General features: G+C 50.5%; 1 protein-coding gene across 1 annotated transcript; it reads right to left on the bottom strand.

The window, feature by feature from the left end:
• NCF1 (neutrophil cytosolic factor 1) lies at positions 3,434–18,556 on the bottom strand. Its single transcript, XM_018040750.1, has 11 exons — positions 18,442–18,556; positions 13,854–13,934; positions 10,684–10,759; positions 10,367–10,532; positions 9,308–9,363; positions 8,117–8,239; positions 7,254–7,361; positions 6,305–6,422; positions 4,588–4,695; positions 3,906–4,048; positions 3,434–3,694 (listed from the first exon to the last, which is right to left on the bottom strand). Exons 1-11 carry the CDS (start codon positions 18,511–18,513, stop codon positions 3,567–3,569), a joined length of 1,179 nt encoding a protein of 392 aa, XP_017896239.1. The 5' UTR covers positions 18,514–18,556; the 3' UTR covers positions 3,434–3,566.

Here is a 19,171-nt window from a genome sequence, read left to right on the forward strand (position 1 = left end):
GTCCGTCTAGTCAAGGCTATGGTTTTTCCTGTGGTCATGTATGGATGTGAGAGTTGGACTGTGAAGAAGGCTGAGCACTGAAGAATTGATGCTTTTGAACTGTGGTGTTGGAGAAGACTCTTGCGAGTCCCTTGGACTGCAAGGAGATCCAACCAGTCCATTCTGAAGGAGATCAACCCTGGGATTTCTTTGGAAGGAATGATGCTAAAGCTGAAACTCCAGTACTCTGGCCAACCTCATGAGAAGAGTTAACTCATTGGAAAAGACTCTGATGCTTGGAGGGACTGGGGGCAGGAGGAGAAGGGGACGACAGAGGGTGAGATGGCTGGATGGCATCACAGACTCGATGGACGTGAGTCTGAGTGAACTCCGGGAGATGGTGATGGACAGGGAGGCCTGGTGTGCTGAGATTCATGGGGTCGCAAAGAGTCAGAATGACTGAGCGACTGAACTGAACTGAACTTCACTGAATATTCACAAGTCTTAAATTAGCCAAGACCCCCACTGTTTCTCAGGGAGGGAAACCTGGGTAAACTTTCCAATTTCTGTGTCCCTTCTGTGCCTTAGCAATGGCCCCAGGATGGCTATTGTCAGTTAAATCTGGAATGCAACATCAATTATATTCTCCTATTTATATTTTCCAGTTTAAAAAATGCTTATTCGATTTATTTAAACTAAAATAAATAACCAATTCACCCATTTCTTCCACCTTGCCACCTCCCACCTCCAACAGCCATCAGCCTGTTTTCTATTTGTTGGTTTTTGTCTTTTAGCTTCCACATATAAGAGAGATAATACAGTATTTGTCCTTCTCTGCCTGACTTCACTTAGCATAATGCCCTCAAATTCATTTTGTTGCAAGTGGTAAGATTTTATTATTTTTTATGGCTGCATAATATTCCATTTTATATTTATGCCACAATTTCCTAATCTAGTCATCCACTGATGGCCACTTAGGTTGTTTCTATATCTTGGCTGTTGAAAATGATGCTGCAGTGAACTTCGAGGTGCAGTTATCTTTTTGAATTAGTGTTTTCATTTTCTTCATATAATGCTCAGATTCTGATGGAATTCCTGGATCATATGGTAGTTCTGTTTTTAATTTTTTTTTTTTTAGAAATGTACATGGTGAGAGCACACATCATTTTCTTGTTTCTGATCTTAGAGGAAAAGCTTTTAGCTTTTCACCATTGAATTTGATGTTAGCTATGTACTCCTGATACGTGGCCTTTACTATGTTGAGGTATGTTCCCTCCATACCTGCTTTGTTGAGTATTTTTATCATAAATGGATGTTGAATCTTGTCAAATGCTTCTTCTGCATCTATTGAGATGATCATATGATTTTTAGCCTTCGTGTTTTTAACATGGCGTATCATTGACTGATTATTGAACCATCATTGCATCCCTGGAATAAATCCCACTTGATCATGCGGTGTGATCAAAGGTATTGTTGAATTCTGTTTGCTAATATTCTTTGAAGAATTTTGTATCTAGGGTAGTCAGAGATATTGGCCTGTAATTTTCTTGTTTTGTGGCGTCCTTTGTCAGGGTAATGGTGGCCTTGTAAAATACATTTGAAAGCGTTCCCCTCTCACAAATTTTTTGGAAGAGTTTGATAAAGATTGATCTTATAATAACTGTTCTTTGAATGTTTGGTAGAATGCACCAGTGAAGCCACCTGGTCCTGAACTTTTGTTTACTGAGAGTTTTTTGTTTGTTTGTTTGTTTTGCTTATTCAAACTCCTAATCTTCTTGCTAGCAATTAGTCTGTTTCATTTGAGATTTTCATTTCAGATTTTCTATTTCATCATGATTCAAGCTTTGTAGATTGTATGTTTCTAGCAATTTATCCATTTCTTCTTGGTTGTCCAGTTTATCTGTTTCATCTAGTTTGGCATATAATTGTCCATAGCAGTCCCTTCTGATCCTTTGTATTCTGTGTTATCAGCTGTAATATCTCCTCTTTTGTTTCTGATTTGAGTCCTCTCTCTTTTTCTTTTGCTGAATCTAGCTACAAGTTTGTCAGTTTTGTTTATATTTTCTAAGAACCAGTTCTTAGTTTCACTGATCTTTTCTATCATCTTTTCAGTCTTCATTTCATTTATCTCTGCTCTAATTTTTGTTCCTTCCTTCCTTCTACTAACTTTGGGCTTCATTTGTTCTTCTTTCTTCTAGTTCCTTGGGGCGTACAGTTAGGTTGTTTGAGACTTTTCTTGTTTCTTGAGGTAAGCATTTATTGCTAAGAACTTCCCTCTCAGAACTGCTTTTACTGCATTTCATAAATTTCAGTATGTTTCACTTCTGTTTTCATTTGTCTCGAGGTGTTTTTGTTTCTCTTTTGATTTTTTCTTTGACTCGTTGGTCATCTGTAACTTGTTTAATCTCCACATTTGTGAGTCTTCCAGTTTTCTTCGTGTAATTAATTTCTAGTGTCACACCACCATGACTGAAAAAAATGTTTAATATGACTTCAATCCTCTTATATTTGTTAAAATTTGTTTTACAGTCCAATATATGATTTATCTTGGAAAACATTTACTGATTTTCTGGGTCGATGACCTGTCCATTAATGTAAACAGAGTGTGTTAAAGTCCCTTCCTATTATTGTATTGTTGTCTGTCTCTCCCTTTGAAAGTGAAAGTGAAAAGTGAAGTCATGTCTGACTCTTTTGAGACCCCATGGACTGTAGCCTACCAGGCTTCTCCGTCCATGGGGTTTTCCAGGCAAGAATACTGGAGTGGGTTGCCATTTCCTTCTCCAGGAGATCTTCCTGACCCTGGGATTGAACCTGGGTCTCCTGCATTGTAGGCAGACGCTTTATAGTCTGAGCCCCCAGGGAACACCCTTTAGGTCTGTTAATATTTGCTTTGTATATGTTAGTGCTCCTATGTTGGGTGCATAAATATTTACAAATGTTGCATCCTCTTATTGGATTGACCCCTTTATTGTTATGGGATGCCTTTGTCTCTTATTACAGTCTTTGTTACAGAGTCTGTTTTCTCTAAGTATAGCTATTCCAGCAATCTTTTAAGTTCCTATTTACATGAATGTCTTTTTCCATTTCTTCCCTTTCAGTTTATGGTATACCTTTACATCTAATGTGTGTCTCCCTAAACCTAAATTACAATTTTTTTGGCATTCAAAGTGTACACACAAGGTCAACTACAGCCCTGACCCCCACCCTCTACCCCGCCCCGCCCCAGCTATGCACTGTGTCCACTCTTCTTCAGGACTCTTCTGCAGTGAGGCCAGAGTTCAAGCAGGCAGTCTGTCCAGGCTGGCGCTTCCTCTTACACTTGGCCTTGTGCAAACTTGGCCTTGGCCAAGGCCAGAAAAGTTCTTGCAACTTCCCCAACAGAGCTCACAGCCTCCAGTCCTAAGTCTAGAAATATCAAGGGTGTTGCCCGCGGCGCAACTTTTCAAAGCATCAGTTCCCTCCAAGCAACGTTTATTAAGGGTATCGAACAGCTGGGTGGGCGGGGCCAGGGGCTGCTAACTCAGGCTCTATACACGTATATACAGGTTTAGGGGCTGGGCTGGGGAGAGCATCACGTGGGGGCGGCCTCAGACGGCGGAGGCCAGCTTCCGCTTGGTACTCTCGCTGCAGCGGTGCAGGATGAGGTCTGCGCTGGGCCTGGGGGGGACGGCCGGCTGCGGCTTGGGGCGCTCGGTCTTGGGTTGCTGCTGCTCCTCTGCGGATGGACAGCACCAGCTGAGGCCCGCCCCGCCTGCTCCGCCTCGCCTCGCTTCACTTTTCGGGCCCCACACTCATGGCCCCGCCTCCACCGCCCGGCCCCGCCCAGACCCCGCCTCCATCACAGAGCCCCGCCTCCACCGCCCGGCCCCGCCCCAGGCCCCGCCTCCATCGCCCGGTCCCGCCCCCAGCCCCCGGCCCGAACTCACTCAGGGCGCTCCGCGAGCTCCGAGGCCCGAGCCGCTGGTGGCGGCGCTGCTGCATAAAACGGACGCTGTTGCGCCGATAGGTGTCCTGGCTGAGGCGCTTCCGTGACCGCTGGTGGATGCTGTGAGCGTTGCGGATGGACGACCTGGATCCAGCAGGATGCGGGACATCGGTTAGCGCCCCGCGTACGCACCCTTGCCGCAGCCCTACCCGAGGGGACTCATAGCCAACCCTGGGGTCCAACGACTAGGCCGAGGAAGAGCTGTCGGTGGAGGGAGTCCTGCCCAGCCCCGAGAGGCATGAAGGCCACTGCCCCTCCCCAACACGGACCCCCTGCCCTGACTCAGAGCCCAGGCCCTTTTCTCACCCGCCTTTCCCCGCCGGCCTTCAGCCTACCCCCTCTACTGGAAGCCCTCCGGCCTGCCCCAACCCTCAGGAGCCATCCCAAGGACGGTGGGCATCGGTGCCCCCACTTCCATCTCACAACCCTGCTTCCCTGCTGCCCTTGTGCCGGCCCCACAGTGTAGGAGGGCACTCCAGCCTTCGCTCAGAGAGAGGGCTAGCACCCCGTCTCCCCCGCCCTAGCACTGTCAGCCTAGGGCCTGGACCCACAGAGGGAAGCCGTGGTACACCCTCCTCAGCCCCGCCCAGCCTCACCCCACTGCCCCTGGGACCCTTGCTCACCTGCGGGGCGGCGCCCCCCGGCTCTTGATCTGGCTTTGGGCCTGGGCTACGTCCTGCCCTGCCTTCTGCAGGTACATGGATGGAAAGTAACCTGTGACATCTTCTTTCCTGTAACAGAGGCAGCCCCTGAGGTCTGGGCAGTCGCGGCGGGGGGTGGAGCCTCAGATAGGGGGTCAAGGGTCCCTTAGGGTCATCTGAGGTCAAGGCAGCTGGGAGGTTGCAAACACAGCAGCCAACACCAGCCCCTGCACCTGTGTGCCTCAATTTCCTCATGGGTGTGACACAGGCCTTCCTAGTTGTGACGCTGAGAAGAGGAAAGCAAATGAGCAGATCCAGCTCTCCTGGGACAGGTGTTTGCTATGAAACCTCTGCAATCTTGTATTTGTCAGTTTTTTCTCTTATATAAGGTGATGGTCTCCTGTGTCCTAAGAAATCTTTGCCCACTTCCAAGTCGACAAGTTCCCTTACGCTTTCTTCCAAAAACTTCCTAGTTTGGGGTTTTGTGCGTGGTAAAACCTGCGATCCATCCCAAATAAAGGTGTATGGTGTGAGGCAGGGTCAAGGTTCATTTCCCACCACCCCTCCCAGGGATATCCAGTTGTTCCAGCACCATTTGTTGAGAAGATTTTTCTTCCCATTCTTACTACTACGTTTGGGAGTAAAAAAAACAGTAGTCTTTGTATGCTACAGACTTTACTCAGTAAAACTCATTCTGCTTGGCTGGTGGGAGAATCACAAATGCCTCAGGAGTACATGATGGGGGTTCACTGAATTTGAGTTTGAAAAACTAATTCACTTTGCTGTGCAGCAGAAACTAACACAACATTGTAAAACAACTTTCACCAATAAAAATAAATAAAAGTTGGAGAAATCCTGTCTCAAAGTGTTCAGTGGAGGGCCACGCCGATGAGGGGTATTGTGGCCACAAGCTCATGGGAGTCACGGATGGGCGCTGTGACTCCAGGCTTGGCAATCATGTGTAAGACCCCAGGACTCTGCTTTCCCCAGCACCAGGAAAAACTAGTATTCTTACATTCATTTGAAGGAATGAACAGATGAAAATTACAATGACGGATTTAAGAGGAAAAGGGATGACAGGGTCTGCTCCAGCAGCTGTCAAATATAATAATTCATTCAGGGACTTCTTCTGGTGGTCTAGTGGTTAAGAATCTACCTGCCAATGCAGGGGACACGGGTGCTATCCCTGATCCACCACTAAAGCACTGCTAATGCCTGAGCACCTGGAACCTGGGCTCTGCAACAAGAAGCCACCGCAAGGAGAAGCCCGTACACCGCAACAAAGAGTAGCCCCGGCTCACCGCAGCTAGAGAAAGCCTGCGTGCCCCAACAGAGACCCAGAGCAGCCAAAAGTAACAAATAAATCTTTATAAAATGGTATTGTGTTTTTTAAAAAATATTAATACAATTAATTGTGTTGCTGGAGAATGAATAGATGGACTGGTCAGGGGATGTGACTCCAAGTCACAAAGGAAAGAAGTGCCCACTCAGACAAGGACACCGAACCCTGCAATACGAGCAGGCTGGGATGGAAGCAGTCTGCTTCCAAAATGGAAACAGCCCAGAGAAAGGCAGTGGCATGGCCTACCCAGAGTCACAGTCAGGTCAGCATTGAGCCCGCGCAGGTCCAACCTTGGGCCAGGCTGACTCTCAGGACAGGTGCAGTGGGAGGAAGAGAGGGAGGGCACGACTCTCCTACCTGATGACCCACCAGCCATCCAGGAGCTTGTGAATGACCTCAATGGTTTCACCCTCCTGCAAGGACATCTCGTCCTCCAGTACAGCAGTGTAGGCTTTGATGGTGACGTAGGGCTCACCTGGAGGGGGAGGGGCATAGTGAGGAGGTCCGCCCAGCACATGGCTCCCCGCCCTTCCCCTCCTCTCTGGGCCTGGGGCTTCCTCCAGCTGGAGCTCAGGACACCATCTCCTCCAGTTCTCCCACTCCTCCTGGACTTCTGTCCTCTGCCTGCTCTATACAGGGGAGCTCGCCCACTCCCACCCACCGCCATCCACACCAGAGGCCAGGAGCTCCCATGACCCCAGAGACCTGGCCAGCCACCTGCACACAAGGAGTGGCCAGACAGGAAGTGGGGAGGAAGAATACCATCACTCCAGCCCACTGTTCACACGTGGGGCTGCCAGCCCTGTGTACGCATCTTGCCCAGTTTTTAAAGAGAAGCCACAAATCCACATAAAATTGTAAACTCTTTCTATTAATATTTGAAGATATGGGCAACCAAAACTTTTTTAATCACACCCCACATGGGCCCCCTCCAACCAGGAGGGGTTGCCCATTTTCCCATTCTAGTCAGCCACGATACCCCCACCTCCAGGCAGCCCTCCTTCCTGAGCCTCAGGTTGGCTCACGGTATCACTTCCCCCTGGACCCAGCCCCAGGCTGGCAGCTACCACATATCCAGGATTGACCTCATCACCCTCTCTCCTCTATTCTACCTCCTGGGTCCCCCGTCCTGACCAAAGGCACCACCTCCTGCCCCAACCTGGACTCGGGGGTGTCAGCCCTGCCTCCATCTCTGCCCAAGCCCTCAGTCATGTCTGACCCCAAAGCAGTCACTCTGGCTCCTCAATATTCCTGAGCCCCTCCTGCCCCTCCTCCCATCCCTGCAGCTGGGGAGGGCAGCAGGTACCTGCATAGTTGGGTTCTGGGTCCTCGGCTTCATCAGGACTGTCCAGAGGCTCCAAGTAGGACGCTGGGACCCAGCCACGCTTTGTCTTCATTTGGCAGAACCACCAACCTATGCCAGGGATATGGGGCAGTAAGCCTGGGTGGGTCTGGGAGCCTCCCTCAGCCATCACCGGGTGGGGAGGGGTGAGGACAGTCAGACGCAGACACACAGACATCCAACACTCGCATTCAGACTGATTTGTGTGTGTTCAGTCGCTCGGTGGTGTCCGACCCTTTGTGACCCCCTGGGCTGTAGCCTGCCAGGCTCCTCCGCCCATGGAATTTTCCAGGCAAGAATACTGGAGCGGATTGCCAATTTCTACTCCAGGCGATCTTCCCGACCCAGGGATTGAACCCGCAGCTCTTGCATCTCCTCTGTTGACAGGCAGATTCTTTACCACTGCGCCACCTGGGAAGCCTGTCACCCTCACCACATTCCATGCCGAAATTACACACACCGGTACACAGAGAACCACTGAACTACAGCTCAGAAGCCACTTCATAGGTGTGATGAGAAGTTGGCCTGCCCACCCGGCTGAATCCCGCAGAGATGCTCCTTCACGCCCCGAATGAGTGCAGATCCCCAGAGCCGCCAGGGGGCGCACTCTCAGAGAGAGGGTGATGCCCCCCGCCCCACCCCCTACCCCCGCTCCGCCCAGTGTGGGGAGGACAGTCAGGGCCCCTGAAGGAGCCCGAGCCCCGCTGTGGGCCAGGCGGGGACGAGGCCCAGGGCTGCTCTCCGGGCGGGCAGAGCCTTGGTGGGGGCTTGTGGCCCAGGGCCCGGGCTCCAGGGGAGGGAGGTCCAGGCGGGGTGAGGAGGCTGACCGCTCTCGTTCTTCTCCACGACGTCCACCACGTCACCCGTGGCCAGCGCCATCTGCGAGCTCGAGCCCTTCTCGTAGTCAGCGATGGCGCGGTACGTCTGCAGGATGATGGGGCCCGTGATGTCTGGGCAGAGAGAGGGCAGGGTGAGTGGACACAGTGGGCGCCTCCTCCCGGCTCTCCCCTGCTGGCCCTGCGTGGATCGCTAGGACAGGAACTTATGTCCTGTCCCCACCCAGCTCCAGACAGGCCGGGGGTGGACACGCCCTGTGTCCTGGAAAGCAGTGGAGACAAGCTAGGCTTCGCAGCCCTGCACCTATTCAGCACCTTCCGTGTGCCAGACACCAGCCGCACACTTTACACACGCTCTCTCTCATTTGATGAGGTTTGCAAGCAGCCTTTCTCAACATTAATGTGCACAGGGGACTTCCCTTGTGGTCCCGTGGCTAACAGTCCATGCTCTCAATGCAGGGTCCCTGGGTTTGATCCCTGATCAGGGCACTAGATCCCACACGCTGCAACTAAGAGTTTGCATGCGTCTACTGTGCTGCCAAATAAATAAATACATATTTTTTAAAACCCTTTAGCATGCAAACAAATCACCCAGGGATCTGGCTGAAACACAAGCACTGATTCCATAGGTCTCGGGTAGGACCTGAGGGTCTGTATTTCTAACCAGCCCCCAGGTGATGCTGCAGCTGCCTGTTAAGCACTGACTTGTAGCCACCCCTACCACCAAATTCATATATTGAAGTGCTAATCCTCAGTACCTTAGAATCTGAGTGTATTTGGGGCCACTAAAGGCCACTTTTGCCCCCAAATCTGATCATTCATTCAGCCAGAACATTCCCTGGCTGTCGGAAGCCAGGGTCTGTGCTTGACGCTGCAGCCACAGAAGTGAGCTCCCAAAACTCCAACTTTTTTTTTTTAAACTTTTTAGCCATGCCCCACAGCACGTGGGATCTTAGTGCACCAACCAGGGTTCGAACCCCCGCTCCCTGCATTGAAAGTGCAGAGTCTTAGCCACTGGACACCAGGGAAGTCCCAAGACCCCAACTCTTTAGTGCAGCCGCCAAGATCCTTCACAGCTATTCTCATCTCCTGCTCTTTTCCCTGCATACCCCAAGCTCAGGGTCCCTGGTCGTGTCAGCAGTCCCTGAGGGTGACCCCGCGGGGCTGCCCCCAGCCTCTTACCCGCAGCGTTGCTCTTGCCGTCTTTGGGCATCAGGTATGTCTCTGGCTTTTTCACCCTGCAGCAGAGAACAGTCTGGGTTAGACCACTGGGCTTCCCCCTGGGATGCTCAGGACAGACCTACAGAAGAACTTCCCAAGACAGTTCCCAAAAAGAACGTGGGAAATGGGGGCCACCGCAGAGAGAAGGTAGCGGCTGGCCTGGGAGGAAGGGGCTTTGAAGAAAGAAGGAGCTGTTCAGAGCCTGAGGGGGTTGCCCAGCTTCCTGCAGACCCAAAGGAGAAGGCTTGTAGCCCAGCTCCCTTTTGCTGGAGCCTCGAGAGAGAAGCCAACGGGGGTGGGTGCCTTGTCCTGCAGGGGCCGAGGGGAGCTGCCCTGCCTGGGACCAGGGTTGTGTTCAAGGGTCCATAATCACTAGCTGGAGCGCTGCTGTCTGTCTATGGCAAACCCTGTCCTCCAGGTGTCCCCTGGCACTCAGTACCAGCGAGGACAGAGAGAGGGACCTTCTGCAGCACATTCCCCTGAGATCTCACTCAGCTTCTCTGATGCCGTTCATGCAGGGCCCTGTGTCCAGGAGACCCCTAGGGCGAGGGCAGACAGAGAATGAGGTGGCAAAGGAGAGGAGGGGCTTGAGACATGCTCAGGAATGAACAGAGGCCACCAAGCCCCATATCCTCTCAGGGGCTCCTCACTTCCCAGTTTATAAGCACTCTCCCAGGCACCCACTACTGCATCTGGGCCTCAGCACTGGGTCACAGTTGGGGAAGCTGCTGTCAGAAGGCTCCAGGTCCCATGGCCAGGCAGAGATAGGACAAAGACTGAGGACCTAGGACCCCCAGCCCGGAGTGCCTCCTCCACCCAACCCCCAGCATCCTGAGGCTCAGAGGGGTGCAGGTTGAAGCCTGGCAGGGATGCTGGGGGTGTCTTCCTTCGCTTTCTCGCTGTGTGACTTTGGGCAGGTCGCTTGCCCTCTCTGATCCTCAGGCTCTTCCTGTGTAACATGGGGAAAGCCCTGCCCTCTCCAGGTTGAGCCAACCACCCCTTCCCTCTCCCACCACTCACTGGCTGTCTGTGGGGAGCTTGAGGTCGTCGGGGCGCACCTTGAAGAAGTTGAGGAGGTGCGGGCAGCGGGAGATCTTGACAGGCAGGCTCATGAGCGCGCTGCAGTACTCGGTAAGAGTGCCCTGGCGGCTCTCGGCCACCCGCTGCCCATCAAACCACCGCGGGGCTGGTGGGACCAGGGAAGGACACCAGAGGACCAGTGAGCATATTTGCAAGGTCAGATCCGGAGACGGTGGGAGTGGAGGGGACAGTCAGAGGGCAGACGAGGGGATCCGGGGCAGGGGAGCCCACCCAACTGACTCAGCCCCACTCCTCACCTGGCAGGTGCGGGATGATCCTGTTCTCTGGGTTGATGTCCCCCGCCTCAATAGGAAACATCTCCTTTAAGATTTTCTAGACAGAAAAGCAGATACAGAGGAATCTGTGTTATTAGAGCACTGTAAAGGCACAGAATTGGACACGACCTAAACACTTTCCAATCGCTGGGGCTAGAAGCTGCAGTCCAAAGAGTCGGATGCGACTTAGCAACTGAACAACAAGAAGCTTCTCGTGGCATCCTGGGTTCTTCTTTCTCTCTTGCCTCACATCAACCGACCAGCCAATCCTTTCGGCTCAGCTCCCCAAATCTGTTCAGAAACAGATCCTTCTCACTATGCCCGCTTCTGCCTGGTTTGATTATTACAACCTTCTTAAGTCACTGCCCCCTCTCTCCTGGTCTGTCCTCAATCCACCATCCAGAGGCATCCTCTTAAAACCCAAGTTGGATCCTGTCTCTCCTCCACTCCCTCCCTCCCTCCCTCAGAACGCTCCCTACCTCTCAGCTCACTCAGAATGGAAACAAAGGGTGTGTTATTCCACGAGGTGCCACGTGACCTGCCTCTGCCAGCCTTGCTCAAACTTCTCCTGCCACCACTCTCCCCCCTGTTCCCTCTGCCCCAGCCGCCCTTGGAAGCTCCAGGCCCACTCCTGCCCCAGGGCCTTTGCATGTGTTATCCCCATTCTTCCCTCCCCGCCCCATGCAGATCAATAGCTCATTCTCTCGCTCTCTCCCTCTTTCCCCTTCTTCAAGTCCTTGCTCAGCTATCTCCCCCTCACAAGGCCTCCTTCCTGACAATTGCCCCTCCTTCTCCCATCCTTCCCACCCTCCTTCCCTGCTCTATTTTGCTCCTTCTAAGGATCATCTAACACGCTATAGAAATTACTTATTTTGTTTGTTTTTTTTCGTCTGTTATCCTGACTTCTCCACTGGAACATAAGGTTTACAAGGGCAGGCAAGGATTTGCACCTGTTTCTTATACCTTTCAGTAGTATTGCCTACTAATCAAGAAGAATGTGCCTGACACTTAGTAGGTGCTCAATAAATAGTGGTTGGATGAATGAATGAGTCCACCAAGTAATAAAAGGGGACTATCCTGGGACTTCAATGGCAGTCCAGTGGTTAAGACTCCATGCTTCCACTACTGGGAACATGGGTTGAATCCGCCAACAGGGAACTAAGATCCTGCATGCCACGTGGCATGGCCAAAAAGTTTAAAAAAAAAAAAAAAAGCAAGGGGGAGTTGCTAATCCTACAATCCTATGCTAAGTCACTTCAGTCGTGTCCGACTCTGTGCGACCCCATAGACGGCAGCCCACCAGGCTCCCCTGTCCCTGGGACCCTCCAGGCAAGAATACTGGAGTGGGTTGCCATTTCCTTCTCCAATGCATGAAAGTGAAAAGTGAAAGTGAAGTCATTCAGTTGTGTCCGACCCTCAGTGACCCCATGGACTGCAGCCCACCAGGCTCCTCCATCCATGGGATTTTCCAGGCAAGAGTACTGGAGTGGGGTGCTATTGCCTTCTCCAATAAAACAGTTTAAATAGGTGAGATGAAGCCCCACGATGTATCATCGTGGACTGGTCTCAAAACTGTAACCCAGTGACGGTAACAAGATTGAGAAACAGGCAAAAGGCACGCTGATGGCATTCACCTACACCTCAGAAAATGCATGCTCCACGCTACTGTATGCTGTTCCTAGGCTCTGTGTGTGTGTGTGTGTGTGTGTGTGTGTGTGTGTGTGTGTGTGTGTGGCCACGTAGGGTAGGAGCTAATATGGGCTATGAGATGAAGGGAGGCTTCCACTCCTTTTGTAATTTTGATTGGAGGATAATTGCTTTACAATATTGAGTAGGTTTCTGCTGCACAGCACGAATCAGTCATAATTATATATGAACTGTGTGTGCTTCGTCGCTCAGTCAGGTCCGACTCTTTGCAACCCCATGAACTTCAGGCCTCCAGCCTCCTCTGTCCCTGGGGATTCTCCAGACAAGACTACTGGAGTGGGTTGCCATTTCCTTCACCAGGGGATCTTCCCAACCCAGGGATCGAACCACAGTCTCCTGTATTGCAGGCAGATTCTTTTTTTTTTTTTTTTTTTTTTTTGGTCCCTCAAATGCAGGCAGATTCTTTACTGACTTAGCCACCAGGGAAGCCCAAGAATAGTGGAGTGAGTAGCCTATCCCTTCTCCGTGGGATCTTCCCAACCCAGGAGTCGAACCGGGGTCTCCTGCATTGCAGGTGGATTCTTCACCATCTGAGCTACCAGGGAAGCCCAGAATTATATGTATATATTTAAATATATATATCCCCTCCCTCTTGAGCAGCCCCATCTCCTTTATCTAAAAGTCTTGTGCAAACAGCCCAGTGACATCAGCTGTGATTCCAGGTGCTGGTGTAAAGGCTGGATATAGTTTTTTTTCACATTTATCTGCATTTCACTTTAAATAATTCAAATAAGAGAAGTGCTTTTGTGGTCCCTCCATTCCTCTGACCTGTCTTAGACCAGGACCCAGCAGCCAAGCTCCACACACCGTGACCCCCCCATAACCTCCTCCCAGTTTTGTCCAAACAGTCTCTGGTGCTGGGAACCCTGAGGGATTCTCCCATGTAAACCCTGGTGATAACAGGCTCCCACAAAGCAAGAAGACCAGGTTCCATGGGTATCAGGATTATCCACCCTCCTTCCGGTCCGCCAGGGTCTTCATCAGGCCAGGGACCATGAGTGAAAGAGCAAGCGCCTGGGATGACCCTTGCGGGGACAGAGCAAGCAGGGGGACCCTTGAGACAGCCCCCTTGAGTTCGTGTGCAGTGGGTGCAGAGTCTTGGTTTGGGAAGATGAGACTGTTTAGAAATGGATGGTGGTGATGTAGGGTGACATAGCGAACACGCTTCATGCCACTGGCTTGTACACTTAAAACAGGTGAAATGGTAAGTGTATGTTACGTATATTTTCACAATAAAAATCACCTGAAGTGTTTTCTTTAAATTAAAAAAATATAAGGCCGACAACATTGTAAGTCAACTATACCTCAATTTTTTTTTAAAAAAATGCCCCCTTAACTGTGGGCTGGGAGGGGAGGGGGTTTCCAAGTTTCCCTCCCCGAAGGCAGAGCTGGGGCTGGGCGTGGTGTCTCCCCTTACCCCCGACCCACACACACAGGGCACTCACGTGGAATTCGTAGATCTCGGTGAAGCGCCGATAGACCACCTTCTCAGACAGGTCGTGCCATTTCACCAGAAACATATAGACCTGGGGGGAGGCAGAAGCAGGGGACCTTGTTCAAGCACGCATCTGGGCAGCCCCTACCCACGGTGGAAGCCCACAGGACTGGGGGGTGGGAGGGAGAGTGCTATTTGGGGTAACCTGGGCCATAGAAAGAGCACCAGGTTCATGGACCCCAGGGCAAATTAACTCTCTCAGATTTACTCAAATCCCTCTCCGTAGACTAGAGGTAAAAGCAGGACCTCACCACTAGGGCTGCTGTGAGAGTTAACAGGAGGTAAGACACAGAAAGGGCTGGGCTCAAATAACAAAACACAACACAACACAGTAAAATGTTGTGTGGCTGGATTTATAGGAAATGTCCAGGGAGTTCCCTGGAGATCCAGAGGCTGGGACTCTGCACTTTTACTGTTGACGGCCCGGGTTCAGTCCTAGGTCAGGGAACTGAGATCCCACAAGCCGAGGGCGCAGCCACAAAATAAAAAAGAAAAGGAAAGAAAGAGATGTCCAGAAGAGACAGATCTATCGAAACAGAAAGTAGATTTGTGGTTGCCAGTGGCTGGGCGGGGTCGGGGTAGAGGGGCCAAGGCTTGACTGGGAATAGGATTTCTTTGGGGTGATGAAAAATAACAGATTATAGTGATGATTGTGCAACTCTGTGAATGTACTGAAAACCACTGAATTATGCAATTCACATAAGTTAATCACATGGCATAAGAACTGTGGTGGTTTAGTCTCTAAGTCGTGTACAACTCTCGAGACCCCATGGATTGTAGCCCGCCAGGCTCCTGTGTCCATGGGATTTTTCAGGCAAGAATACTGGAGTAGGTTGCCATTTCCTTCTCCAATATCCAAAAAAACCATTATATAAAACAAACAAACAAAAACTCAATACGGAAAAATAAGCCTGTAGAAACAGTTAAGAGAACATCACTCAGCCACACAAAAGAGCAGATAACTGATATTTGCAACCACGTGGATGAATCTTAAAAGCACTGTGCTGAATGCAACAAGTCAGGCATGAAAGGCTACATACTGTTCCACATCTGTGACATTCTAGAGTGACCTCAACTAATTCAAGGTGGAAAAAGACACCTTAAATAGTTGCTTCTAGGGGCTGGGAAGGAATGACTGGGACATGAGATGGAGTGAAGGTCACGGTCAGCATTTCGATGAGAGTTTGGGTTCTGTAGGGACTCCCAGGGTCAAAACTCAGTAAATGTATCTCTAAGATTTGTGGGTTTCATTCTACACGAATTTTACATCAAAAGAGAAAAAACTATAAGCAAATGCTTAACTCTGGCTGTGATACGCCTGCTGAAATATTCAGGGCAAAGTGTACTGATTTGTGCTTTGCCTTGAAGTGGATCAAAAATAAGATAGACTGATGGGTGGATGGATGGTTGGCATCATAAAACAAAGGCTACAGGTAACATTAATGGAAGAATCTAGATAGTGAGCATATGACTGGTTAGATTTTTTGGTTTTGTCCTGCTGTAAAATTTTTTTCAATTTCTCTCCATATTTGAAGTTTCTCAGAATAAAATATTGGGGAATCAAAAGAATAGCTACCCATTGGGGAAGATTAAAATACTCTACAAAATTAGATAGTTGGGAGAGCTGGACAACTTATAATATACCAAAAACCACACTGCACTTTAAATGGGTGAACTTACTAATATTTTACATATTTAGAAATAAAGTTGAACCAACAAGGATTTTTTAACTTTAAAGTGGAAAACAAACAAAACCAAATGAACTTAACAGTATATAAAATGGGTAATAATCTAAATTTTTTTTAATGGAAAAGACTCCAAGTAGCTTTTAGTTATAGCACTGTCACTGTTCTCAGTCCAAAAGGACAAAAACAACTGCAGAGAAAACTTAACTTTGACTTATTAGGTTAGTAGGTTTATTGTTAACAGTGGCGTGGGAGTAGTGACTTAATACCTTAGCAGTAGGTTTATTGTTGACAGCGGTGTGGGTGTAGTTACTCTGAAACAAATTTATGTTTACTTTAGAATTGAGCAGAGGAGTGATACACTAATCTCCTTGGGACCCACTGTTCCCACAGTGAGAGAAAGGAGCTACCGATATAAAACGGTGAGAGGCAAGAATGGTACGACATGGCTGTTTCCCCCAGTCTGTCCACTGAAAAGGCAGTCACGCGCCATGACACCTTGGTGGCAATGAGCACACCTAGCTTCCAGATTTTGTGTTCTAATATCACTCCCACTAAAGAACCAGGGTTCTTTACTGAAATAGTTGAGTCCAGGCCTAGGGCTGAAAGAGTCCAGCTTAAGCTGGACCACCTTGCGCCGTAAGAACGGATTCTGGTGCCCTCTCAAAAAAAAAAAAGTGCTCCAAGAATGACATGATATATCCCCAAAAGAGCACAGAGGCCAAACTGAAGGAGCTCCCAGTCACCAAATCTGGAACATTCTGAGCATCAAAATAAGAAATAATAGTAATGGACTCTGACCCACTGAATCCATGGATCCATAGGGACATAAACCAGGAAGAAGGGAAGACACAGGAAATGCGCGCAGGAGGCCCAGTAGAGTTTAAAGCTCATTATTTGGCAATCACGATCGTCATTTGAGTCAAGCAAGAGTCATCCAGTTTCTGTAAGGCACAGGATACTCATATAGCTTTCCACAACCTCCCCCACAGGTTCGTTATTAATTCTGTTGCTCGTTGTAGTCACTAAGTTTTGTTCACCTCTTCTGCAACCCCAATGACTACAGCCCGCCGGGCTCCTCTGTCCATGGAATTCTCCAGCAAGAATACTGGGGTGGGTTGCCATTTCCTTCTCCAGGGGATCTCTTCCAGACCCAGGAATGAAACCCACATCTCCAGCATTGGCAGGTGGATTCTTTACCACCGAGCCACCAGGGAAGCCCAGTTATGAATTACAAAGCGGGAAACAGGAGCTTTACAGCAGAGAAACTTGGAAGACAAACTTAGGGTTTAGTGATCAAACATCACTAATATAGGAATAAATAAAAATCGCCTGATGGGATCAAAGAGAAGAACAGAGAGTCACTTCCAGGGTGTCCTTGAATTATTGGGATCTAAAGTGAAGAGTGAAAGTCGCTCAACTGTGTCCAACTCTTCACAACCCCAGGGACTATACAGTCCATGGAATTCTGCAGGACAGAATCCTGGAGTAGGTAGCCTTTCCCTTCTCCAGGGGATCTTCCTAAGCCAGAGATCAAATCCAGGTCTCCTACATTGCAGGTAGATTCTTTACCAGCTGAGCCACATGGGAAGCCCAGAAGACTGGAGTGGGCAGCCTGTCCCTTCTCCAGCAGATCTTCCCAACCCAGGAATCAAACCAGGGTCTCTTTCATTGCAGGCAGATTCTTTACCATCTGAGCTATCATGGAAGCCATTGAGATCTAAGGAAGTATCAAACCTGTGTCTCCGGCATTGCAGGAGGATTCTTTACTCGCGGAACCATTGGAAAGTCCCTAAGAGGTATCAGAAACACCAAAATTGAGGGGCGTTCTACAAAATAACTGGTCCCATCTCTTCAAAAAGTCAAAATTGAAAAGGACCAAGACTGATTAAGACCGATCCAGGTTAGAGACCACCAAAGAGACGTGGCAACTCGAATACACAGGATAACCTGGATTGGATCCTGGGCCTGGAAAAAATGTCCCTGCCGAGGGACAAGTAGGACACTTGCTGAAATCCTAATACAGTCTGTGGGATGCACGACAGTGTTTTATCAAGGTTAATTTCCTCATTTCGACACCTTTGGCTATGTAAGAGAGCGTTCTTGGTTTTAAGAAATACACACTTGTAATATTGGGGGGGAGTAAAGAAGCACAACGTCTCCAAATAACTGTCAAACGATTCAGAATATATATATTTACAGAGAAAGGAGGGAGGGACAAGGGAACAGAGAGACACACACACAGAAAATGCGGATGAAGGAATACTGGAGTAATTGGCATTTTCCCGGGGCAACATTTCTGTAAATCTGAAATTATTTCAACATTAAAAGTTAAAAAAAGACGAAAGGTCTCCGCATATACTCTGAATGCAGCCCACGGGCTGCTTATAACGTGGATCCCTCTCTGTTCTTCCTCTGGGTTTGGAGACCCTATGATGATGGGTGGGGGGGCCGGGTCTGAGCCAACACTTCCCCAGCTCCCCGGGGGCAGGAGGGGGGACTCTTCGAGTCCCTGCGGTGGTGTCACCCTACAGGAGGGGCCCAGACTCTGATGTAACTGATCACCACCAGCGCGCCTTCCCGGGGACCCCTCGCGGAGGGCCGGCAGAGACACGTGCCAGCGGGGAGAGCAGGGAGTGGGGCAGGGGCGGGGGCCGCGCATCATCTGGAGGGCTCACATGGACTGCGGCCCCAGATAGGCGGCCTGAGGCCGGGGGACCCGGAGTCTCGGCCACGACCCTGCACCCTCTCCCCTCGGGCAGGGAGCCCCGGGGCTGTGCGGGGACCCGCACGTGCGCCACCCACCCACCCCCAGGCGTGTCCCAGCGCAGGGCGCTCCCGGCCGGTACTCACGTAGTGCTGGCTGGGGACGAAGCGCTTCTCGAAGCCCAGGAGGGCAATGTGGCGGATGAAGTGGTCCCCCATGGCTCGGCTGCGCGCGGCACCCTCTCCTCCGGGGTGCTCAGGGGTTGGGACTTAAATTGGTTGGAAAGAGGAAGTCGCCTCGGTCGCGGAGGGCGCGGGGGGAGGGCGGGGGGAGAGGGGAGAGGAGGTGGCAAGAGGGGGTAGGGAGCGTGCAGAGAGGTCTCCGCTTCTTCTTTCGTTTTCTGGGATTCCTGGGGCTCCCGTTGCGGGACGTGGGCGGCCACACGCACGCAGGTGTGCAGGGGACTCTGGCCCCTGTCCTCCCTGTGGCCTCTAGGGCCCTACAGGTGAGGTGCCCGGCTCCTGGCTCTCTCCTCCCGGCTCCTCCGCGCCAGCCGCGTTGGCTTATCTGTCCTGGGAACTCCCCCAATACTCGCACCTCAGGGCCTTTGCACGCCCCGTTCCACCTGGCCCATCTCCGGCAGGCCTGTAACTCCCACCCTCAGTGTCTGCAGGTTTCTCTTCTGAGAAAGGGCACCTCCTTGGAGAGACTGTCCTTGCTAACCTCACATAAAATAGCAGCACTTCATGGGCCCCTACTCCTCTTTCCCCCCCTTTTTTTTTTCAGAGCACTCACCACTGTTTTATTTTATTTTTGCAATGTCTTTCCCGACCAGATTGTGAGCCCGTGAGAGAAGGCTCTGGCCTGTTTTGACAT

The sequence above is a fragment of the Capra hircus genome, chromosome 25 (assembly GCF_001704415.2).
Source record: "Capra hircus breed San Clemente chromosome 25, ASM170441v1, whole genome shotgun sequence".
Taxonomy (NCBI): Eukaryota; Metazoa; Chordata; class Mammalia; order Artiodactyla; family Bovidae; genus Capra; species Capra hircus.

Excerpts from the sequence above, each read along its gene's own strand:
- NCF1 (XM_018040750.1), bottom strand. The coding sequence starts at position 18,513 with ATGGGGGACCACTTCATCCGCCACATTGCCCTCCTGGGCTTCGAGAAG. Across the intron at positions 7,362-8,116 it reads CGTGGAGAAGAACGAGAGCG|GTTGGTGGTTCTGCCAAATG; the intron begins GTCAGCCTCCTC and ends TCCCTGGCATAG. Across the intron at positions 4,049-4,587 it reads CGGGGGGCGCCGCCCCGCAG|GTCGTCCATCCGCAACGCTC; the intron begins GTGAGCAAGGGT and ends TGCTGGATCCAG.